The sequence below is a fragment of the Bombina bombina genome, chromosome 1 (genome assembly GCF_027579735.1).
Source record: "Bombina bombina isolate aBomBom1 chromosome 1, aBomBom1.pri, whole genome shotgun sequence".
NCBI classification, from domain to species: Eukaryota; Metazoa; Chordata; class Amphibia; order Anura; family Bombinatoridae; genus Bombina; species Bombina bombina.
Window position 1 is genome coordinate 1169965409 of NC_069499.1, and position 26434 is coordinate 1169991842.

Sequence of the window (26434 nt, forward strand, 5' to 3'; positions counted from 1 at the left end):
TGACTGAGAAGGAACAAGTGATTAAAGATGTAATTCCAGCAGTGAAAAAAACATAGATGTAACAAGAAGTATGTAAAGTACAATATTAAATTTGATTAAATAAAAAAATGGTGATTTTTCAATGTGTATGGCTGTGTACAAGAGTAAAAATCACACAGTAAAAGAAAAGTTTGCTTCACAATAAACACCAAACACACGTTAAATCACCATTTTCACAAATAGGCTGCTTAGGTGCTTAGGTTGCAGCACTTTCTGTAAAACAAAGTGGTTCTACTTCTTCACACACTGCTCTGTGCAACTGTTTCCTCTCTCTGTATAGCACAGGACATTAGAACAAGGAAGTAATGGCACCTTCCACTATGCTTGTGTGTGTGTGTGGGGGGGGGGGGGGGGGCAGCTCCGAAGGGGACAGTACACATGGCAGCAACAAAATAAATAAAAGCTTTTTTTATTTGTTTGTTTTTTGTTTATTTCTTATTTCTTTGTGTTTTGTTTTTATAACAACCATTCCTAAATGCAGTGAGGAGGATTATTCAAGTAGAGTAAGTTCCTGCCTCCATGGTGGTGTCACCGCCCAATCTTGTCACCTGAGTGCGGTCCACACAAACTGCACCCTCCCAATGATGCCACTGCCTACAGGGACATTTCACCCCCAGGGTAGTGCAATACTATGTAGAAAAGTGAAACACCAATAAAAGTCAGTTAACCAAAAGAGGCTGTCCTTTCCATCTTCATTAGCATGTGAATGCATAGGAAATTACCCGTTTGCATATGCAAATGAGCACACAGCAATGTTCCCACTTGCATGGGGAGAAATTACCACTTTGTTGTTTACCGCTCGGTGCATGCGGAAATGTATGAGCCACTACGCTGCACCATGCTATCCCTGCAAAACACCTTAGATCTTTATGGCCTAGTTATTAATAAAAGAGTTTAGGGACAGATGATGTTTTTTTATTTTGATCTATTTATCATTTAAAGAAATAACATAAAATAAACAACTATCTTTTAAAGAAATAGTAAAGGCTGTTTAAAAAAAATCAATAGATTAAAAAAAATTGGACAGGACATATGGTCATAGGACATTTGTTCATATGACATTTGGTCATAGGACATTTGGTCATAAGACATTTGATCATAGGACATTTAGGCATAGGACATTTTGTCATAAGACATTTGAACATAGGACATATGGTCATAGGACACTTGGTCATAAGACATATGGTCATAGGACATTTGGTCATAGGATATTTGGTCACAGGACATTTGGTCATAGAACCATTTGTCTTAATAATTTTTGAGCCCTGATATTACTATGATCAATAGTGACCATTTGTCTTATGACCAAAAGTCCTATGACCAAATGTCTTATGACCAAAAGTCCTATGACCATATGTCTTATGACCAAATGTCCTATGACCATATGTCTTATAACCATTTGTCCTTATGACCAAATGTCCTTATGACCATATGTCTTATGACCAAATGTTCGATGACCAAATGTCTTATGACCATTTGTTCTTATGACCAAAAGTCCTTATGACCATAAGTCCTTATGACCAAAATTTCTTGTGACCATATGGCTATGACCAAATGTCTTATGGCCATTAGTTCTAACACCATGTTTTATGTAGATCAGAATTGAATATATGATATATTTTCTTTGTGTGTGTGTATGTTTTTGTGGTTGTGTATGTTTTGTCACAATCTATTGGGAATAAATAATTATTGTGTCAAGACAAAGGGTGTTTATGGTCCCTTCTGGGTGAAAGAATGAAAACAGGAGAAAACAAGGGATAACAAAGTCTGTATACATAGACCTTATAACTGTACTATTACTTACCACATTTCTATCATGGACTTCATGACTCAATGTCAGCTGCATTACAAACCAAGTGACATTGCGCAAAATAAATGCAGTGATGAGGTTCCAGTGGATGATGTTGCGCAGACAGCGGATACTCCTAGAAAAATCAAATAAAAAAAGAGATATTTTAGAAGAGCAACTCTTGGGCAAAAAAGTTATTTTTATTAGAGATGATTAAAAATTCAGATACTGAAATAGAAAATAATTTTTTTGTGAAAAATAATAAAAGTAATATTTTTTTTGGAAAGGTATTTCAATAAGTAGTATATTGTTCTTAAGAGAGGTGATTATCCGATTATCCAATCAAATGGGAATAAGATGGTCTTAGATATAAGTGATTACAGAATATCCGAGAGTAAGTTCATTATGAGAATCATTCAACAGACATTAATTGGGTGTCTACTTTAGGGACTGGTGTCTGCAGAGTTGGCTCTTAGAGAGTTATTATTAAAGAAAAATCCATTCAAAACAGGCAATTAAAGACTCTTGGGGACATGTGTTTAGAGTCAATTCTTTTGCAGAGATCGTAGTGATTTTTTTAAAATAAGTAATTAGAGATTATATTCTTTTAGGCATTACGTTATAAATTATGTCTTGGGACAGATCATTAAATAATACAGTAGAAAGTGAATAGAATATCAATTGTTAGGGGCATGTAGAGAGCCTTTACTTGGCAGAAGGTAATTAAAGAGCCAGCTCTTGTGAAGTGGGAAGGTGATTACTGGTTTTTAAGGTGAGATAAGTAGAATTTTTTTTCTTCTTCATAGATTATGAAAGAAGTGGCTCATTGGGTGAGTTAGTGTGAGAATAAATCATTGGGTAACAAATATAGATAGTTGAGGACAGGAGATTATAGTGTCCCCTCTTGTGGAGTTGTGATTAGTGAAACCAGCTTGCAGGACACTTGCAGAGGAGGTTAGGTATGAAGTGATTAGAGTGTATGCTCTTGAGGTGAGACAATTAGATTCAGCAGGAGAAGTGATTAGACAGAGCTCTTTGCTAGCTAAGCTTTAGTGCATACACTTTATATGCTGTTCTTCTGTCACAGACTCCAGTGAAGACTAAACAAAGCAGGACTGAGTACATATTCATTTAGTTTTATTATGATCAATATGAATAATGAGAGAGGGCAGATGTGTTTTTTTAACTCATTATTTACTGCCTATTGATTTTATTTTCTATTTATGCTTCACTCAGCTGATACGTCGGCTGTCATATTTTGCTTTTGCCTGGGTTCAGACTGAATAGAAATGTCATACTGAGACTTCCCTGACATTTATAAAAGGGAAGGTTAGAGGCCTTTCCCGCCCTCCTGCAACCTGTTTACTCATTATCTCTGTTCCATCCTCTTGAATACAATTGAATTGGTTTTATGCAGCTCTGTGTCTATACAATCCAAAAATGATGCCCATTTTTCACTTTCTTCTACAAATATTTAGATATTTTCCTACTCCCTTTTTTTTAACTTTATGGCTGTATTCTGTGATTATATATATTCAGAAACAGATGCATGTGATGATGGTTTCAACAAATCAGCATCAAATTATCTATCATGCAAATATATATATATATTTATATATATATATATATATACAGGGAGTGTAGAATTATTAGGCAAGTTGTATTTTTGAGGATTAATTTTATTATTGAACAACAACCATGTTCTCAATGAACCCAAAAAACTCATTAATATCAAAGCTGAATAGTTTTGGAAGTAGTTTTTAGTTTGTTTTTAGTTATAGCTATTTTAGGGGGATATCTGTGTGTGCAGGTGACTATTACTGTGCATAATTATTAGGCAACTTAACAAAAAACAAATATATACCCATTTCAATTATTTATTTTTACCAGTGAAACCAATATAACATCTCAACATTCACAAATATACATTTCTGACATTCAAAAACAAAACAAAAACAAATCAGTGACCAATATAGCCACCTTTCTTTGCAGGGACACTCAAAAGCCTGCCATCCATGGATTCTGTCAGTGTTTTGATCTGTTCACCATCAACATTGCGTGCAGCAGCAACCACAGCCTCCCAGACACTGTTCAGAGAGGTGTACTGTTTTCCCTCCTTGTAAATCTCACATTTGATGATGGACCACAGGTTCTCAATGGGGTTCAGATCAGGTGAATAAGGAGGCCATGTCATTAGATTTTCTTCTTTTATACCCTTTCTTGCCAGCCACGCTGTGGAGTACTTGGACGCGTGTGATGGAGCATTGTCCTGCATGAAAATCATGTTTTTCTTGAAGGATGCAGACTTCTTCCTGTACCACTGCTTGAAGAAGGTGTCTTCCAGAAACTGGCAGTAGGACTGGGAGTTGAGCTTGACTCCATCCTCAACCCGAAAAGGCCCCACAAGCTCATCTTTGATGATACCAGCCCAAACCAGTACTCCACCTTGCTGGCGTCTGAGTCGGACTGGAGGTCTCTGCCCTTTACCAATCCAGCCACGGGCCCATCCATCTGGCCCATCAAGATTCACTCTCATTTCATCAGTCCATAAAACCTTAGAAAAATCAGTCTTGAGATATTTCTTGGCCCAGTCTTGACATTTCAGCTTGTGTGCCTTGTTCAGTGGTGGTCGTCTTTCAGCCTTTCTTACCTTGGCCATGTCTCTGAGTATTGCAAACCTTGTGCTTTTGGGCACTCCAGTGATGTTGCAGCTCTGAAATATGGCCAAACTGGTGGCAAGTGGCATCTTGGCAGCTGCACGCTTGACTTTTCTCAGTTCATGGGCAGTTATTTTGCGCCTTGGTTTTCCCACACGCTTCTTGCGACCCTGTTGACTATTTTGAATGAAACGCTTGATTGTTCGATGATCACGCTTCAGAAGCTTTGCAATTTTAAGAGTGCTGCATCCCTCTGCAAGATATCTCACTATTTTTGACTTTTCTGAGCCTGTTAAGTCCTTTTTTTGACCCATTTTGCCAAAGGAAAGGAAGTTGCCTAATAATTATGCACACCTGATATAGGGTGTTGATGTCATTAGACCACACCCCTTCTCATTACAGAGATGCACATAACCTAATATGCTTAATTGGTAGTAGGCTTTCAAGCCTATACAGCTTGGAGTAAGACAACATGCATAAAGAGGATGATGTGGTCAAAACACTCATTTGCCTAATAATTCTGCACTCCCTGTATATATATATATATATATATAATATTAAATTTGATTCGCACCACTTCACTAATTTCCACTTACTCATTCGAGTGATCTGACTTATGAGTTAATATCAGATCATCACTGTGCTCGGGGGGAAAAGTTTATTTAAATAATAAATTAGAAGAGAAAATTGTGGGGAGATTAATCCTCACTATTAGATCCCTTTATCCAGCACCAGAGTATAGGCTTAAATTTGTCTGCTAACTAGCGATTCCTACAAAGGTCTACTACCCCTTTAAATTCCATACCACTATGTATTAAAAATATGATTGCTCCCATATCATCACAACACCTATATTCAAATTACAGAGAATAATAGTAATAAGGTTACATATAAAGAACAATTGTCCTTATGCACATATGATTTATTCACTACCAACTTAAAGAAAAATCATTATTATTAAATAATGAACGTGGGCCCACTTGTTTTACCCATTGTATTATGTCCTTATAGCAGACTATGAAGATTAAAGTCCAATTTTGGACCTCAAGTATATCCCAAAGAGTTTTATTTCTCAAGTATTGCAAATTGCATTCTTCAGCTATATATAAAGAGTCTATGAACATACTAGGGCTTTGATGAACGTGTTCGTATTGAATAATGGTGCAAAAGTAAGACTTATCACTCCAGGAGTTGTAGTATTGTGCTGTATATCACTTTGGTGCATGTGAGTTTAAGCTTGTAAAGTTTATCCGTAATAGTTGACTGTGTGACGCCTCAAGGAATTAGGGCTTGTGTAACTAGATTTCCGCACACCTTGCTAGGCTGTCTGTATCCATTATGTTGCAACATAGGTAACAAGTATCAAAAGCTTTACCTTTATTGCAGATCTCCGGTTATCCTTTTTCCTCCCCTTAGGGAATACTCACATGCACGCTCCAATTGTTGCTTTCTTCCAACTCACAATGAGTGTGTCAAACTTTGCACCGTTGTTTTTCTTTTCGTCGGTTTAACGTAATATTGAGGGCTCAGCTGCAGCCCTCAGTTTGATTTAGGGCTTCATCCGGCTTCTTTCTCATTGGTCAAAGGTCAGACCTTTTGTACCGTTTGGCTTATACCGCCCTTTTGGTGAAATAATAGTATTTTCATATGGCATTGCTCAATATTGTTGATTAACTTCATCCATAGATCGAGGAATTTATGGTTTAAATTAAAACATATATATACATTATTTAATTGTATTTTAATACAATGTTATTTCATGTAATTATCTTGAAAACAATTTTATTTATATACAAAGAGATTTCATAATTTCCATTGCTTGGCATTTTTACTTTCATATATTATAATTTTTTATTTATATTATTGTTGCAGTGAATATTATTAAACATCCATTTATTTATTTATTTATATCATATTTGTTGCAACATTCTGACATCAATTTTAGAATTCGAGTAAAGAGACTTTTAACACTTCATTATCCTTGTTGTAAAATTTCTGGATATTAAGATTAGTGATGTCCCAAACTGTTCGCCCGTGAGCGGTTCACGGCGAAATTAGCTTGTTCGCGTTCACCGCTGCGGGCGAACACATGCGATGTTCGATCCGCTCCTATGTGTCATCATTGAGGAAACTTTGACCCTGTATGTCTACAGTCCTGAAGGACTCATCTCTGCTGCAAGGACAGCACCCCAAAAAGCCCTTTTTAGGGCTATAACTTAAGCCGTTTTTTTTTTTCCTTCGTATTTTTATTAGCATTTGCCTGGCTTTCAGCCTGTGTGTAAGGCTCACAGCATATGCTGTGATTACAGCCACCACTGATATCTGCCTAACAACATTAGTTTAAATTTAACCAACAAAAATTTGAAATTATTTTGCTAGTGTAATTTATTTTCATTTTCTATCAGGCCTGTGTCACACAGCATATACTCTGGTTCATTGCTCTGTGCCAGCCACCAGTGGTCATATCCGCTTATAACATTATTTTAAATTAAAAAAAAAACGTTTAAATCATTTTGCTAGTGTAATCTAATTTAATTTTCTATCAGGCCTGTGTCTGTCAGGCTCACACAGCATATACTTCAGTTTTTTTCAGACTTTTGGTTAATTGCTCCGTGCCAGGCAGCCACCACTCATATCTGCTTCACCTTATTTTAAATAAAAAAAAAAACTTTTAAATTTTTTTGTTAGTGTAATCTAATATCATTTTCTATCAGGCCTGTGTGTTTTGCTGACTTACAGAGCATACTGTTTTTAATTGCTGCCCTCCCTAGTCTATGAGCCACGACTCATATGTGTTTAACCTTTTTTTAAATCCCCCCCCAAAAAAAACCTTTAAATCATTTTTCTAGTGTAATCTAATTGTATTTTCTATCAGGTGTGTGTGTACCAGACTTACAGAGCCTACTGTTTTTAATTGCTGCCCTTCCAAGGCTATCAGCCATGACTCATATGTGCTTAACCTTTTTCTTTAAATTCCGAAAAAAAATCTTTAAATCATTATGCTAGTGTAATCTAATTTTATTTTCTATCAGGCCTGTGTCTAACTGTCTATCTGACTTACAGAGCATACTGTTGTTAATTGCTGCCCTACATAGCAGCCAGCCAGTGCCACCACTCATATGTGCACTGCTTAACATTATTTTAATATTAAAATATAAACTTTTAAATTATTTTGCTAGTGTAATCTAATCAAGACCGATTGGCTTTTTTTTTGGTTTGGGTGCGGCTAATCATGCAGGCCATATAGACCTGCCACCATTCGGTGTTGTATCAGGTATTAAACTAATAAGAACAGTACTACCAAAATACAGCCAATTAAGGGCCTATCAAGACTGAGCCAAGGTTGGATTGTAGTATTTTGTTAGGCTAATCATGATGGCCATGTAGACCACCACCGAGAGGCCTGGAAGTAACAGGGATGAGATGAAAGTGCTAAGAATAGTACTACTTGAAACAACTGAGTTAGCCATGGGTGTTAGTCCAATACCGCTTGGCTTTTTTTTGGTTTGTGTGCGGCTAATCATGCAGGCCATATAGACCTGCCAACATTCGGTGTTGTTTCAGGTATTAAACTAATAAGAACAGTGCTACCAAAATACAGCCAATTAAGGGCCTATCAAGACTGAGCCAAGGTTGGATTGTAGGATTTTGTTAGGCTAATCATGATGGCCATGTAGACCACCCCCGAGAGGCCTGGAGGAACAGGGATTAAAGTGCTAAGAATAGTACTACTTGAAACAACCGAGTTAGCCATGGGTGTTAGCCCAAGACCGCTTGGCTTTTTTTGGGTTTGGGTGCGGCTAATCATGAAGGCCATATAGACCTGCCACCATTCGGTGTTGTAACAGGTATTAAACTGCTAAGAACAGTACTACTTAACACAACCTAGTTACCATGGGTCCCAGAGCATATGTTTTATTATTATATTTTGTAAGGGTAATCATGCAGGCCATATAGACCTCCCCCAATAGGGTGAGTAACAGGTATTGAAATGCTAAGAACAGTACTACTTAACACAAAGTTACCATGGGTCCCAGAGCATATGTCTTATTATTATATTTTGTTCGGTTAATCATGCAGGCCATATAGACCTCCCCCGATAGGGTGAGTAACAGGTATTAAAATGCTAAGAAGAGTACTACTTAACACAACCTAGTTACCATGGGTCCCAGACCGCATGTCTTGTTATTATATTTTGTAAGGGTAATCATGCAGGCCATATAGACCTCCACCGATAGGGTGAGTAACAGGTATTAAAATGCTAAGGACATTACTACTTAACACAACATAGTTACCATGGGTCCCAGAACGCATGTGTTGTTATTATATTTTGTTAGGGTAATCATGCAGGCCATATAGACCTCCCCCGACAGGCTGAGTAACAGGTATTAAAATGCTAAGAACAATACTACTTAACACAACCTAGTTACCATGGGTCCCAGACCCAGAGCAGATGTCTTATTATTATATTTTGTATGGGTTATCATGCAGGCCGTATAGACCTCCCCAGATAGGGGGAGTTACAGAGATTAAAGTGCTAAGAATAATACTACTTAAAACACAACCTAGTTAACATGGATCCCAGACCGCATGGCTTATTATTATATTTTGTCAGGGTAATCAGGCAGGCCATATAGACCTCCCCCAATAGGGGGGTAACAGGGATTAAAGTGCTAAGAAAAGTACTAATTAACACAAGCTAGTTACCATGGGTCCAACACCGTGTGTCTTGTTGTTATACTTTGTCAGGGTAATCATGCAGGCCATATAGACCTCCCTTGATAGGGGGAGTAACAGGGATTACAGTTCTAAGAATAGTACTACTTAACACAAACTAGTTAACATGGGTCCCAGACCAGATGTTTTCTTGTTATACTTTGTCAGGCTAATCATGCAGGCCATATAGAACTCCACCGAAAGGGGGGGTAAGAGGGATTAAAGTGCTAAGAAAAGTTTTACTTAACACAACCGAATTACCATGGGTCCCAGACCGCGTGTCTTGTTGTTATACTTTGTCAGGGTAATCATACACGCCATATAGACCTCCACCAATAGGGGGAGTTACAGGGCTGAAAGTGCTAAGAATAGTACTACTTAACACAACCTAGTTACCATGGGTCCAAGACCGCATGTTTAATTATTATACTTTGTCAGGGTAATTATATATCTAACAAATCTATCTATTTCTCTTCTATCGATTCTATCTAACTATCAATCTATGTATATCTATCTATCTATCTATCTATCTATCTATCTATCTTCTGTCCGGACTGTTTTGAGAAAGACACTTGTGTTTTTGACAAATTTGAAGTAGGAGGACAGACCAATCATCTTCTTCCATCTCCCGGTTCCAAAAATGAAGGCCATATAGACCTCCCCCGATAGGGGTAGTAACAGGTTGTAGTAAACTGCTAAGAATAGCACTACTTAATACACCATGGGTCACAGACCGCATGTCTTATTGTTATACTCTGTCAGGGAAATTATATATATATTTCAAATCTTTTTATTTATCTATCAAATAGATCTAACTATCAGACGTATCTATCAAATGTAGATTGCATCTATTGATCGATGTAATTCGTATCTACAAAATGTATATTACATATTTTGGTTGATGTAATTCGTATCTATAAAATGTATATTGCATCTTTGATTTGATAACATTCGTATCTATCAAATGTATATTGCATCTATTGATCGATGTAATTCGTATCTATCAAATGTATATTGCATCTATTGATCTATGTAAATTGTATCGATCATATGTATATTGCATCGATTGAGCTATGTAATCTATGTATCTATCTGTCAAATCTATCTATCTCGTGGTTGTGCAAATGGACTGTTTGCGGTTGATTGCGGTGCGTTACACTTGGAGTTTGCTCTGTCACTGTGAAGCGGCCGTAACCCTTACACTACCTGATAGATACAACATCATAACAGATGTTTTAAAGCACGTTATTGCAAACAATTTGGGAATGTTAGGTGATTTAGGCCCTTTATGGGTTAAAAGCAGACTCTGCATAAACTATGTAATTTTCCATGGGAGTTTAGCCAGGGATCCCCCTCCAGCATGCCACAGTCCCGGTGTTAGTCCCCTTGAAACAACTTTTCCATCACTATTGTGGCCAGAAAGAGTCCTTGTAGGTTTTAAAGTTCGCCTGCCTATTAAAGTCAAATTTTTAGGTTCGCGACATCACTAATTAAGATCATATATTCTCCTATTTTCAGAACATCTAATATTTATCAAATCTTATGTATTCTTCATACCCTGAAGTTCCATTATTGTTTTCATATTTATGAATTAGAGAAAAGGAGCATAGTTTATCTCTTCATTAAGCCAATATGGTTTTAGGGCTTTAAGGTCATATATCCACCTACATTCTTTTTGTAGCAATATTTTATCTAAGTTACCACCTCTTGTCATTATATCTACCTTCTCCAATCCCAAGAATCTTAGGCCTAGATTTGGAGTTTGGCGGTAAAAGGGCTGTTAACGCTCCGCTGGCTTTTTTCTGGCCGCACCATAAATTTAACTCTGGTATCGAGAGTTCAAACAAATGCTGCGTTAGGCTCCAAAAAAGGAGCGTAGAGCATTTTTTCCGCAAATGCAACTCTCGATACCAGAGTTGCTTACGGACGCGGCCAGTCTCAAAAACGTGCTCGTGCACGATTCTCCCATAGGAAACAATGGGGCTGTTTGAGCTGAAAAAAAAACCTAACACCTGCAAAAAAGCAGCGTTCAGCTCCTAACGCAGCCCCATTGTTTCCTATGGGGAAACACTTCCTACGTTTGCACCTAACACTCTAACATGTACCCCGAGTCTAAACACCCCTAACCTTACACTTATTAACCCCTATTCTGCCGCCCCCGCTATCGCTGACCCCTGCATATTTTTTTTAACCCCTAATCTGCCGCTCCGTAAACCGCCGCAACCTACGTTATCCCTATGTACCCCTAATCTGCTGCCCTAACATCGCCGACCCCTATATTATATTTATTAACCCCTAATCTGCCCCCCTCAACGTCGCCGACACCTGCCTACACTTATTAACCCCTAATCTGCCGAGCGGACCGCACCGCTACTATAATAAAGTTATTAACCCCTAACCCGCCTCACTAACCCTATCATAAATAGTATTAACCCCTAATCTGCCCTCCCTAACATCGCCGACACGTAACTTCAATTATTAACCCCTAATCTGCCGAGCGGACCTCACCGCTATTCTAATAAATGTATTAACCCCTAAAGCTAAGTCTAACCCTAACACTAACACCCCCCTAACTTAAATATAATTTACATCTAACGAAATAAATTAACTCTTATTAAATAAATTATTCCTATTTAAAGCTAAATACTTACCTGTAAAATAAATCCTAATATAGCTACAATATAAATTATAATTATATTATAGCTATTTTAGGATTAATATTTATTTTACAGGCAACTTTGTAATTATTTTAACCAGGTACAATAGCTATTAAATAGTTAAGAACTATTTAATAGTTACCTAGTTAAAATAATAACAAATTTACCTGTAAAATAAATCCTAACCTAAGATATAATTAAACCTAACACTACCCTATCAATAAAATAATTAAATAAACTACCTACAATTACCTACAATTAACCTAACACTACACTATCAATAAATTAATTAAACACAATTCCTACAAATAAATACTATTAAATAAACTAGCTAAAGTACAAAAAATAAAAAAGAACTAAGTTACAAAAAATAAAAAAATATTTACAAACATAAGAAAAATATTACAACAATTTTAAACTAATTACACCTACTCTAAGCCCCCTAATAAAATAACAAACACCCCCAAAATAAAAAATTCCCTACCCTATTCTAAATTTAAAAAGTTACAAGCTCTTTTACCTTACCAGCCCTGAACAGGGCCCTTTGCGGGGCATGCCCCAAGAATTTCAGCTCTTTTGCCTGTAAAAGAATAAATACAATACCGCCCCCCCCAACATTACAACCCACCACCCACATACCCCTAATCTAACACAAACCCCCCTTAAATAAACCTAACACTAAGCCCCTGAAGATCTTCCTACCTTGTCTTCACCATCCAGGTTCACCGATCCGTCCTGAAGAGCTCCTCCGATGTCCTGATCCAAGCCCAAGCGGGGGGCTGAAGAGGTCCATGATCCGGTCAAAGTCTTCATCCAAGCGGGGCAGAAGAGGATCTTCCATCCGATTGAAGTCATCATCCAGGCGGCATCTTCTATGGTCTTCCATCCGGAGCGAAGCGGCAGGATCCTGAAGACCTCCAGCGCGGAACATCCATCCGGACCGACGACTGAACGACGAATGACTGTTCCTTTAAGGGACGTCATCCAAGATGGCGTCCCTCGAATTCCGATTGGCTGATAGGATTCTATCAGCCAATCGGAATTAAGGTAGGAATTTTCTGATTGGCTGATGGAATCAGCCAATCAGAATCTAGTTCAATCCGATTGGCTGATCCAATCAGCCAATCAGATTGAGCTCGCATTCTATTGGCTGATCGGAACAGCCAATAGAATGCAAGCTCAATCTGATTGGCTGATTGGATCAGCCAATCGGATTGAACTTGATTCTGATTGGCTGATTCCATCAGCCAATCAGAAAATTCCTACCTTAATTCCGATTGGCTGATAGAATCCTATCAGCCAATCGGAATTCGAGGGACGCCATCTTGGATGACGTCCCTTAAAGGAACAGTCATTCGTCGTTCAGTCGTCGGTCCGGATGGATGTTCCGCGCTGGAGGTCTTCAGGATCCTGCCGCTTCGCTCCGGATGGAAGACCATAGAAGATGCCGCCTGGATGATGACTTCAATTGGATGGAAGATCCTCTTCTGCCCCGCTTGGATGAAGACTTTGACCGGATCATGGACCTCTTCAGCCCCCCGCTTGGGCTTGGATCAGGACATCGGAGGAGCTCTTCAGGACGGATCGGTGAACCTGGATGGTGAAGACAAGGTAGGAAGATCTTCAGGGGCTTAGTGTTAGGTTTATTTAAGGGGGGTTTGTGTTAGATTAGGGGTATGTGGGTGGTGGGTTGTAATGTTGGGGGGGGGTATTGTATTTATTCTTTTACAGGCAAAAGAGCTGAAATTCTTGGGGCATGCCCCGCAAAGGGCCCTGTTCAGGGCTGGTAAGGTAAAAGAGCTTGTAACTTTTTTAATTTAGAATAGGGTAGGGAATTTTTTATTTTGGGGGTGTTTGTTATTTTATTAGGGGGCTTAGAGTAGGTGTAATTAGTTTAAAATTGTTGTAATATTTTTCTTATGTTTGTAAATATTTTTTTATTTTTTGTAACTTAGTTCTTTTTTATTTTTTGTACTTTAGCTAGTTTATTTAATTGTATTTATTTGTAGGAATTGTGTTTAATTAATTTATTGATAGTGTAGTGTTAGGTTTAATTATATCTTAGGTTAGGATTTATTTTACAGGTAAATTTGCTATTATTTTAACTAGGTAACTATTAAATAGTTCTTAACTATTTAATAGCTATTGTACCTGGTTAAAATAATTACAAAGTTGCCTGTAAAATAAATATTAATCCTAAAATAGCTATAATATAATTATAATTTATATTGTAGCTATATTAGGATTTATTTTACAGGTAAGTATTTAGCTTTAAATAGGAATCATTTATTTAATAAGAGTTAATTTATTTCGTTAGATGTAAATTATATTTAACTTAGGGGGGTGTTAGTGTTAGGGTTAGACTTAGCTTAAGGGGTTAATCCATTTATTATAGTAGCGGTGAGCTCCGGTCGTCAGATTAGGGGTTAATAATTGAAGTTAGGTGTCGGCGATGTTAGGGAGGGCAGATTAGGGGGTTAATACTATTTATTATAGGGTTAGTGAGGCGGGTTAGGGGTTAATAACTTTATTATAGTAGCGCTCAGGTCCGCTCGGCAGATTAGGGGTTAATAAGTGTAGGCAGGTGTCGGCGACGTTGAGGGGGGCAGATTAGGGGTTAATAAATATAATATAGGGGTCGGCGGTGTTAGGGGCAGCAGATTAGGGGTACATAGGGATAACGTAGGTGGTGGCACTTTGCGGTCGGAAGATTAGGGGTTAATTATTTTAAGTAGCTGGCGGCGACGTTGTGGGGGGCAGGTTAGGGGTTAATAAATGTAATATAGGGGTCGGCGGGGTTAGGGGCAGCAGATTAGGGGTACATAAGTATAATGTAGGTGGCGGTCGGCAGATTAGGGGTTAAAAATTTTAATCGAGTGGCGGCGATGTGGGGGGACCTCGGTTTAGGGGTACATAGGTAGTTTATGGGTGTTAGTGTACTTTAGGGTACAGTAGTTAAGAGCTTTATGAACCGGCGTTAGCCAGAAAGCTCTTAACTCCTGCTATTTTCAGGCGGCTGGAGTTTTGTCGTTAGAGCTCTAACGCTCACTTCAGAAACGACTCTAAATACCGGCGTTAGAAAGATCCCATTGAAAAGATAGGATACGCAAATGGCGTAGGGGGATCTGCGGTATGGAAAAGTCGCGGCTGAAAAGTGAGCGTTAGACCCTTTAATCACTGACTCCAAATACCAGCGGGCGGCCAAAACCAGCGTTAGGAGCCTCTAACGCTGGTTTTGACGGCTACCGCCGAACTCCAAATCTAGGCCTTAGTGTTTCTTCATTACTGTTATGAAATAACTTGAAGTGTTTTGCTATGCTACTCATTTTAACCTCATTTGAAATGTCCATTTTATGTTCTTTAATACTTTCTTTCAGTTCACGATAGGTTTTGCCCACAACAAGGATAATGAAGTGTTAAAAGTCTCTTTACTCGAATTCTAAAATTGATGTCAGAATGTTGCAACAAATATGATATAAATAAATAAATAAATGGATGCTTAAAGGGACACTGTACCCAAATTTTTTCTTTTGTAATTCAGAAAGAGCATGCAATTTTAAGCAACTTTCTAATTTACTCCTATTATCAATTTTTCTTCGTTCTCTTGCTATCATTATTTGAAAAAGAAGGCATCTAAGCTTTTTTTTGGTTTCAGTACTCTGGACAGCACTTTTTTATTGGTTGATGAATTTATCCACCAATCAGCAAGGACAACCCAGGTTGTTCACCAAAAATGGGCCGGCATCTAAACTTACATTCTTGCATTTCAAATAAAGATACCAAGAGAATGAAGAACATTTGATAATAGGAGTAAATTAGAAAGTTGCTTAAAATTTCATGCTCAATGTGAATCATGAAAGAAAAATTTTGGTTACAGTGTCCCTTTAATAATATTCACTGCAACAATAATATAAATAAAAAAACTATAATATATGAAAGTAAAAATGCCAAGCAATTGAAATTATGAAATCTCTTTGTATATAAATAAAATTGTTTTCAAGATAATTACATGAAATAACATTGTATGAAAATACAATTAAGGGGGGCGTGTCCAAGCCGCAGCCGAAGCCAGAGGCTCAAATCAACAGCTCCGATGGCATACTACATACTATTTGAGTTATCATTCGACTAACATGCCATCTACTAATAATAATGTGAACCTCTAATAAAGGTGAAAGTCAGGAGTCGGAGGATACCCATATCTCTGAGATTAACCTGATTGAAGAACTGATCCAGATTGTGATTGCGGTTCTGAGACACTGCATTAACATCTTCCCCCCCTGGGTCTACATTCACCCGGGTAAAATCTTTCTCTTTTTGTATCATAATAGTGGAGTCCCTTATAAGTATACTTATACTTCTGAAGGAGCTTGAGGATAAAGTGGATGAGAGATTTAATGATCTACGGACCACGACCAGAAACGCATGCATGCAAGATGGCACCCGACACATGGAAAACTGCAGGTCTCACAGCATGGAGCGGACCGAGAGGTTATCCTCCCTAAAGCAGCCCTTTACAGTAGAAGAGAGGAAAACGGATATGGCTTCTGACTATCGCACAGAGTCTGTTGAAGATAGGGGTTTGGAGCATCTCCTAGCTACCGAGATCACACTCTGTGCTGTACATAGGCAGTGTTCAAGGCGGGTGAATTCCATCTTTGATAGGAAGCTACTATTGAACTGCCGATATACGCTATTATCTAACCAATTTACCCGTCATGTTCAGAAGCCGGATCATTTACATGGAGACCGGCTCCGGGGAGCTGCGGCCGACTCCCGCTGGAGCGTCCCATTTAAAAGAACAGTTACTCACCGGTATTGTCAGACGGACTTTGTGAAAGGTATAGGCTAGAGAAACTCTTTGCTAGTATCGGTGGACTTCATTATAATCTACCACGATGGGTTTGCTCTACATATGTGAGGACTTTACTTTGTTTGTTCTAATTTACTGTTAGCTGCTTGGTTATGTCTACTTTTTATAGATTGATATGATGCAATATGGTTTATACTCTGTCATATATACAGGGAGTGCAGAATTATTAGGCAAGTTGTATTTTTGAGGATTAATTGTATTATTGAACAACAACCATGTTCTCAATGAACCCAAAAAACTCATTAATATCAAAGCTGAATAGTTTTGGAAGTAGTTTTTAGTTTGTTTTTAGTTATAGCTATTTTAGGGGGATATCTGTGTGTGCAGGTGACTATTACTGTGCATAATTATTAGGCAACTTAACAAAAAACAAATATATACCCATTTCAATTATTTATTTTTACCAGTGAAACCAATATAACATCTCAACATTCACAAATATACATTTCTGACATTCAAAAACAAAAAAAAACAAATCAGTGACCAATATAGTCACCTTTCTTTGCAAGGACACTCAAAAGCCTGCCATCCATGGATTCTGTCAGTGTTTTGATCTGTTCACCATCAACATTGCGTGCAGCAGCAACCACAGCCTCCCAGACACTGTTCAGAGAGGTGTACTGTTTTCCCTCCTTGTAAATCTCACATTTGATGATGGACCACAGGTTCTCAATGGGGTTCAGATCAGGTGAACAAGGAGGCCATGTCATTAGATTTTCTTCTTTTATACCCTTTCTTGGCAGCCACGCTATGGAGTACTTGGACGCGTGTGATGGAGCATTGTCCTGCATGAAAATCATGTTTTTCTTGAAGGATGCAGACTTCTTCCTGTACCACTGCTTGAAGAAGGTGTCTTCCAGAAACTGGCAATAGGACTGGGAGTTGAGCTTGACTCCATCCTCAACCCGAAAAGGCCCCACAAGCTCATCTTTGATGATACCAGCCCAAACCAGTACTCCACCTCCACCTTGCTGGCGTCTGAGTCGGACTGGAGCTCTCTGCCCTTTACCAATCCAGCCACGGGCCCATCCATCTGGCCCATCAAGACTCACTCTCATTTCATCAGTCCATAAAACCTTAGAAAAATCAGTCTTGAGATATTTCTTAGCCCAGTCTTGACGTTTCAGCTTGTGTGTCTTGTTCAGTGGTGGTCGTCTTTCAGCCTTTCTTACCTTGGCCATGTCTCTGAGTATTGCACACCTTGTGCTTTTGGGCACTCCAGTGATGTTGCAGCTCTGAAATATGGCCAAACTGGTGGCAAGTGGCATCTTGGCAGCTGCACGCTTGACTTTTCTCAGTTCATGGGCAGTTATTTTGCGCCTTGGTTTTTCCACGCGCTTCTTGCGACCCTGTTGACTATTTTGAATGAAACGCTTGATTGTTCGATGATCACGTTTCAGAAGCTTTGCAATTTTAAGAGTGCTGCATCCCTCTGCAAGATATCTCACTATTTTTTACTTTTCTGAGCCTGTCAAGTCCTTCTTTTGACCCATTTTGCCAAAGGAAAGGAAGTTGCCTAATAATTATGCACACCTGATATAGGGTGTTGATGTCATTAGACCACACCCCTTCTCATTACAGAGATGCACATCACCTAATATGCTTAATTGGTAGTAGGCTTTCGAGCCTATACAGCTTGGAGTAAGACAACATGCATAAAGAGGATGATGTGGTCAAAATACTCATTTGCCTAATAATTCTGCACTCCCTGTATTGTGAAGTCAGGACCAGCTATGTAAGGACCCCACACCATACTACTACACATGTGTCAGCGCTGAGCTAGGTATTCCTTTAGCATTTGCAGGAGACTGCCGTTTCTCTTCATTCCATAAAACAACACACAGATTTTTATGTCGCAGAATAGTCTATAGTGTACAGAACAATTAGGTAGGTTTTTTTTCAACATATCAGCAAAGCTAACCATAATAGAGATCTAGTTTCTATGTTCTTATCATATTAAAATGACAGAATTTATCTGAAAATACTTATATTATTGAAGCCTGAAATGTATGAATTGGTATGTTGCGTGTCCTGCCTCTCCTGCTTTGACTCTTGTGCAAATTACTATTCAGCCTTGTTTTGCCTTTATAATATTACTTCTCAGTAAGCCGATAACTGTACATCTTGAACATGAATATGGTAGCCCAGCAACTTGAGATACTGATGAGGGGGCTATGCATTGTGTGTGTGTGTGTGGGGGGTTCACATTAGAATATTAGTAGTTTGTTATTCTGGTCCCCACACATTAGGGTGGCTGCAGTACACCCTATACCCTCAAAATAATGGTCCTTAAGCTCCGCCAAATACTTTAATGTTGGAATGAATATTAGATATCTGTACAAAGTTAATCTATAAATTGATATGTCCCTGGGGAACCCCCCTACCCACCAGGTGTCAATACTCTGTTGGTTCATATTGACGCATAGCTCATATGTCTAGTAATGCGTAAACCCAGATTTAATTTCTAAGACTACTCCTCTATCACCATATGCCAAAATCCTATGCAAGCCAATAAAATATAACCGGCTTTATTTGTTAGACCCAGTAATCTAATGTATCCCCAATATGGTGAATACTACTGCGGTACTAATCCGCTACTTTTCACATATTTAAGCCAATTTTCCTCTTATGTAACATTAACGTGAATAGGTTCCTGAGTAACCTTATATACTAAGTGAAGAAACATGGTTTATGATGTTAACTATATTGTATATTTGATCTCTCTCTTAGTACTACTACACTTTAATTTGTATTTTGCACTCTACAGAGTAAAAATGTATCTCTCATTAATGATCTTTATTCTACATATGACAGTTGAAAATATCATGCTAATGGACAGAACTCTTTGTTAATGAGGTACTATGGTAATATTCTGTTAAAAAAATAAAAATATAAGGTATCAATGTAAATCTTACAATGTATATATCCGAGGTATACTGGTAATATAGTAGGATATACATGTTCTTAATATGTCCATCATGATTTACTTTTGTTATTAGCCATGTCAATTTTGTAATTTCTCTTTTTGCTTATATGTGGCTCTTGTTTGACTAATTACCTTAATAAAAATCTTTGATTTAAGATAAAAAATACAATTAAATAATGTATATATATATAAGTTTTAATTTAAACCATAAATTCCTCGCTCTATGGATGAAGTTAATCAACAATATTGAGCAATGCCATATGAAAATACTATTATTTCACCTAAAGGGCGGTACAAACCAAACGGTACAAAAGGTCTGACCTTTGACCAATGAGAAAGAAGCCGGATGAAGCTCTAAACAAGCAACCAGTAAGGGTGAAACGCGCATAGCTGAGGGCTAAATCAAACTGAGGGCTGCAGCTGAGCCCTCAATATTACGTTAAACCGATGAAAAGAAAAACAACGGTGCAAAGTTTGACACACTCGTTGTGAGTTGGAAGAAAGCAACAATTGGAGCGTGCATGTGAGTATTCCCTAAGGGGAGGAAAAAGGATAACCGGAGATCTGCAATCAAGGTAAAGCTTTTGATACTTGTTACCTATGTTGCAACATAATGGATACAGACAGCCTAGCAAAGTGTGCGGAAATCTAGTTACACAAGCCATAATTCCTTGAGGCGTCACATAGTCAACTATTAAGGATAAGCTTTACAAGCTTAAACTCACATGCACCAAAGTGATGTACAGCACAATACTATAACTCCTAGAGTGATAAGTCTTACTTTTGCACCATTATTCAATATGAACACTTTCATCAAAGCCCTAGTATGTTTAAGGACTCTTATGGCTGAAAAATGCTATTTGCAATACTTGAGAAATAAAACTCTTTGGGATATACTTGAGGTCCAAAATTGGACTTTAATCTTAATAGTCTGCTATTATATATATATATGTCGCCACCACCTACCTACACTTATTAACCCCTAATCTGCCATCCCCGAGATCGCCGCCACCTACCTACACGTATTAGCCCCTAATTTGCCGCCCCCAATGTCGCCGCCACCTACCTACACTTATTAACCCATAATCTGCCGCCCCTAACATCGCCGCCACCTACATTACACTTATTAACCCCTAATCTTCCACCCCCAACGTCGCTGCCACTATACTAAAATTATTAACCCCTAATTCTAACCCTAACACCCACTAACTTGAATATAATTAAAATAAATCTAAATAAAAATTACAATTAATACCTCAATAATTTCTATTTAGAACTAAATACTTACCTATAAAATAAACCCTAAGAAAGCTACAATATAACTAATAGTTACATTGTAGCTATCTTAGGTTTTATTTTTATTTCACAGCTAAGTTTGTATTTATTTCAACTATGTAGACTAGTTAGTAAATAGTTATGATCTATTTACTAGCTACCTAGTTAAAATAAATACAAATTTACCTGTAAAATAAAACCTAACCTGTCTTACACTAACCTTAAACTATAATTAAATAAATTACATTACTTAAATACAATTAACTAAATTAAAAAAACAAACAAACACTAAATTACACAAAATAAAAAAGAAATGATCAAATATTTAAACTAATTACACCTAATCTAATAACCCTATCAAAAAAAAGCCCCCCCAAAACAAAAACAACCCTAGCCTAAACTAAACTGCCAATAGCCCTTAAAAGGGCCTTTTGCAGGGCATTGCCCCAAAGAAATCAGTTCTTTTACCTGTAAAATACAGTTCTTGTACCTGTAAAATACAAACAATCCCCCAACAGTAAAACCCACCACCCACACAACCAAGCTCCCCCAAATAAAATCCTATCTAAAAAAACCTAAGCTCCCAATTTCCCTGAAAAGGGCATTTGGATGGGCATTGCCCTTAAAAGGTCATTTAGCTCTTTTTCAGCCCAAACCCTAAGCTAAAAATAAAACCCACCCAATAAACCCTTAAAAAAACCTTACACTAACCCCCGAAGATCCACTTACAGTTTTTGAAGACCGTACATCCATCCTCAACAAAGCCGGGAGAAGTCTTTATCCAAGCGGCAAGAAGTCCTCAACGAAGCTTCATCCATGTGGCAAGACGTGGTCCTCCAGACGGGCAGAAGTCTTCATCCAGATGGCATCTTCTGTCTTCATCCTTCCAACGCGGAGCAGCTCCATCTTCAAGACAACCGGCGTGGAGCATCCTCTTCTGTCGACGGCTCTTCAAGAATGAAGGTTCCTTTAAGGGACGTCATCCAAGATGGCGTCCCTTGAATTCCGATTGGCTGTAGTTACGTTGCGTTACGGCCAAAAAGGTGTGCGGTACAGATATACCTGCAAGACTCGTAAAACCAGCAGTAGTGAAAAGGAGCTTTTTTTTAACTCATAGTGCAAAACTCGTAATCTAGCCGTTTGTTTGTTGTAGTTTCAAATCACCTTTTTTTATTAAAAACTTTTTTAACTTGTAGCTGCGCTCCACTGACTATTGGAATATCCGATAAGAACCTATTCCCAGTATCTCAAGTATTTCTGGCTTATACAAATTCAGCAAGAACTTTTCATATATAAATCTATACAAACATATCCTATATAAGCAATGTGATATTCACTATACAATACTTAACTTTAAATATTGATGTTAAATAATAAAGTCAAATGGCTGAATCAGCCTTGATATATACTTGATATTCCTTGAGATGTATATTTCCCGTATAGGTCAACACACTCCTGTGTGTAATTGTCCCTTTAAATCACTTCCAAAGTCTGGTGCCGCATTTCTCTTGGATTGCTGTAGCTTGTCAGTCCTTTAGATGGAAGAAACTGTGAAGAAGAAAAAAGGGGACAGGTGCACCCAGCGACTCACGGTATCAATTTTATTAAGGTTACACACATAGCTGTCATATCCTGTGTTTTAAAACACAGGATATGACAGCTACTGCCAGCATTTTGTTACCATCTATGAAAAATAAGGGGTGTAACGGACTAATGGACCAATAAGAAACGACTGAGCATTTCATGGGCAGAGCTTAACAGCAAGCCTGGCAATTTTATATAGTAAACGGAATCCAGGGGCAAACACACCTGTTGAGAAAGTCTGCCCGTGAGCGGACGAAACGCATTCAGGAAGAGCAAGAGGAGAACATTGCTGCAAGGCGAAGAAGTCCGGAACAGCGGGGAGAAAAGAGGGCTCTAAACCTGAGCTTGGGGTTAGATCTATCAAGCCCTATCCGTTCATTACGGAAATTTGCACTGAGAACCGGAGACTTTGTGAGCACTTAAGGGAACTCTCCATTAGGATTCCTATTGAGTCTTTTTAATTTCTTACTTCTAGTAAGTGCAATATATTGTACATAGGTGTGTAACCTTAATAAAATTGATACCGTGAGTCGCTGGGTGCGCCTGTCCCCTTTTTTCTTCACCTTTTTTTATTGTATGATACCAAATCTTTTTGAATTAAATGCTATTGTAGTTTGTTAAAACAATACAATGAAATATGAAAGATTCATTGTACATTATTGAATATTACAAAATCTAAATGAGAGGCACAATTTATATATTGACAAATTACTGTTGAAACTAGGTAATGAAAGGAGTCTGTAGAATAAATATGTAAATTACTTCTTAATCCAACAAAGGATAGAGTTGAACATTTTAAGCTTTGCAATAAAGTATTAGGTTGGGATATTATCATAAAGCCAATTTGTTTAATTAGACAACATTAGTGACATATTGCAGCTAATTAGTTACCACAGGAAAACAGGATTTCCAGCATCTCTGTTAAATATATAATTTTAAAAACAAGCACAAGTGGCGGTTTTAACAAAAAGTGGCGTAAGCTGCAGTGTTACTGAATGCTTTTGTGTTTTGGCGTTTTATAATTTTGCAGAAATAACGGTTTCCTTAAAAGAAATTCCCAGCTACTACCATTTCCCTTTGTATCCTAAGAACACTACAGAACACTTGTAAACTTATGGATGATGATGCTTTTAAGAATTTGGGGTACAACAATGATTAAATGTACTTGACATACTCCAGCACTCCCCAAGAACTGACACTGAAGGCAACCTGGGTGATCCAAGTGGCAAAACACAATAATTACTGCTTGTAACACAGACGTATATCTAAATGCAGATACTGATATCAATGTCAATATGTTATTATATAAGTCAGAGTAGACAGGGAATATTAGTTTTCTTTTTCTTCCCTTGAAAATACACTCGTCATAATAATAAAGGTTTTTAACAGTTCTGTATTTTCTACCCTGGGGAAATACACTTGTAATGTAAGCAATAATATTGCTAACCACCTGTACAGTTTAAAGAGAGATGAAACACAATATTTTTTCTTCCATGATTCAGATAGAATATTTAATTTTAAGCAACTTTCTAATTTACTTATATTATCTAATTTGCTTTGTACTCTTTGTGCATACCCAGCTAGGCTTAGAAGCAGCAATGCACTACTGGGAGCTAGTTGCTGATTGGTGGCTGCACATAAATACCTGTTGTAATTGAAAAACACAATGTGTGCAGCTAACTCACAGTAGTGCATTGCTGCTCCTTCAGCAAAGGATACCAAGAGAATAAAGCCAATTTGATAACAGAAGTAAATTGGAAAGTTATTTCAAATTGTATGTAAGGGGCATTACAGTAATTTGCATAGACATTAGAATTAAAGGGATACTGAACACACATTTTTTTTATTTCATGATTCAGATAGAGCATGCAATTTTAAGCAACTTTCTAATTTGCTCCTATTATCAATTTTTCTTCGTTCTCTTGGTATCTTCATTAAAAAAAGCAGGAATGTAAGCTTACAAGCTGGCCCTTATTTGGTTCAGCACCTTGGATAGCGCTTACTGATTGGTGGCTGCATTTAGCCACCAATCAACAAGCAATACCCAGGTGCTGAACCAAAGATGGGCTGGCTCCTAAGCTTACATTCCTGCCTTTTCAAATAAAGATACCAAGAGAACGAAGACAAATTGATAATAGGAGCAAATTAGAAAGTTGCTTAAAATTGCATGCTCTATCTGAATCATGAAATAAAAAGATGTTCAGTGTCCCTTTAACTTAAATGTTGTTGTTTATTTATATTCTTCACTGTGTCACTTAGGGACAGATGTAAATAAGCTCATGCACAAATCAGGTGTTCCCTATGTGGCACATACAAGGGACAAACCTCATTGAATGCAGTGAGATCAGGGTCTTTTTATTGTTTACAGAAAAAAACAACAGGTGAAATAAAAAATAAAAGTGCACTCCAAAGAAGTTTTCACTATGTACAATTAATCTTTTTTAGGGAAAATTCATTCTTGAGTTTTATCTCCTTTTAAATTGCCAATGGTGAATTTCAGCAAGTGTTGGTAACAGTGTTTCAGACATTCCTCATTTCCCATATTACATTCTTTGACACTGTATTTCAGAAGACATGATTATAAAAGCTAGTTTTCTTCAGAAGAAGTCATTTAAAGCTCTGATAGAAAATTCTCATCTAATCTCCCCAACTCGCTTTTATACCAGAATTCTAAAAAAACTGCACAGGTAATTGGTCTACTCCCCCCCACCAAAAAAAAATCCCACCAAAAAACCCACTTACCGGAATAGTTGAACTAATAAAATGTTAAAGGACAATGGACTTGCCCAAACAATTTCAAATGGGTAGTATTTGTAGTATATCATGCCCAATCAATTTCAAATGAGTAGTATTTGTAGTATATATAAATTTCACTTTTAGTTAAGTTTTCCTTCCCCTTGCATCATGTAACAGCCACCAGCCAATCACAAATGCATATACATATATCCTGTGAATCTTGCACATGCTCTGTAGGAGATGGTGCCTCAGAAAGTGTGCATAAAAAAGATGCACATTTTAGTAATGAAAGTGAATTGGAAAGTTTTGTTTTTTTTTACAATTTTCTGCTCTATCTGAATCACGAAAGTTTAATTTTGACTTTACCATTAAGATCTATGCACCAAGTATAAGGGTGTGTTAACTAAATGTATAGTCCCCTGAGGGCATAATGTTGGTATCCTAAACTGAAAAGGGACATATAGATGCGAGTGAGTACTGGCAGGATTTTGCCTGACCCATATCCATGGGTTGTATATTGGAAGGGGATGCCTTCTAAGGAAACTTCCTAAATTAAAGTCAGCAACAAGCACTACACTGTTCTGAGGACTTTGCAGAGTCCTAAGACCATAACCACAACTAGACAATCTGTGATCCCTTCAAAACAAAAATAAGTACAGGTAGCCCTCAGTTTACTCCGGGGTTAGGTTCCAGAAGGAATGGTTGTAAATCGAAACCGTTGTAAATTGAAACCCAGTTAATAATGTAAGTAAATGGAAAGTGAGAGAGTTAGGTTCCAGGCCCATCTCAAAATTGGCATAAGTAACACCTAATACATTATTTTTAAAGCTTTGAAATGAAGACTTTAAATGCTAAACAACATTATAAACCTAATAAAATAATCACACAACACAGAATATATAATTAAACTAAGTTAAATGAACAAAAACATTTGCTAAACAGTATTATAAAACAAATAAAATAATCGCACAACACAGACTTTACTTGCATTTTTCTGCAAACAGTTCATTCTATGCATTCCAATCTGGACTGATTTATAGACAGGAAGATCTTGTTCCTTTGCAAGCTGCTCAGTAGCTCAGGTCTGGTTAAACTGATTAATTTTAGCTTGCTTGGCTTGCATATCTTTGCTGCAACACAAGCGGACAGCTCCATCTACTGGCTATTTTAATCAATACACTG

At 37.6% G+C, this 26434-nt stretch overlaps 1 protein-coding gene across 1 annotated transcript in view; it reads right to left on the reverse strand.

Moving 5' to 3' along the window:
• Positions 1 to 26434, reverse strand: part of CRHR1 (corticotropin releasing hormone receptor 1) — a 220501-nt gene that overhangs the window by 37525 nt on the left and 156542 nt on the right. Inside the window, exon 6 of the mRNA XM_053718246.1 lies at positions 1844 to 1964. Within this exon, the coding sequence (XP_053574221.1) occupies positions 1844 to 1964 (121 nt within the window). The remainder of the gene's footprint in view (positions 1 to 1843; positions 1965 to 26434) is intronic.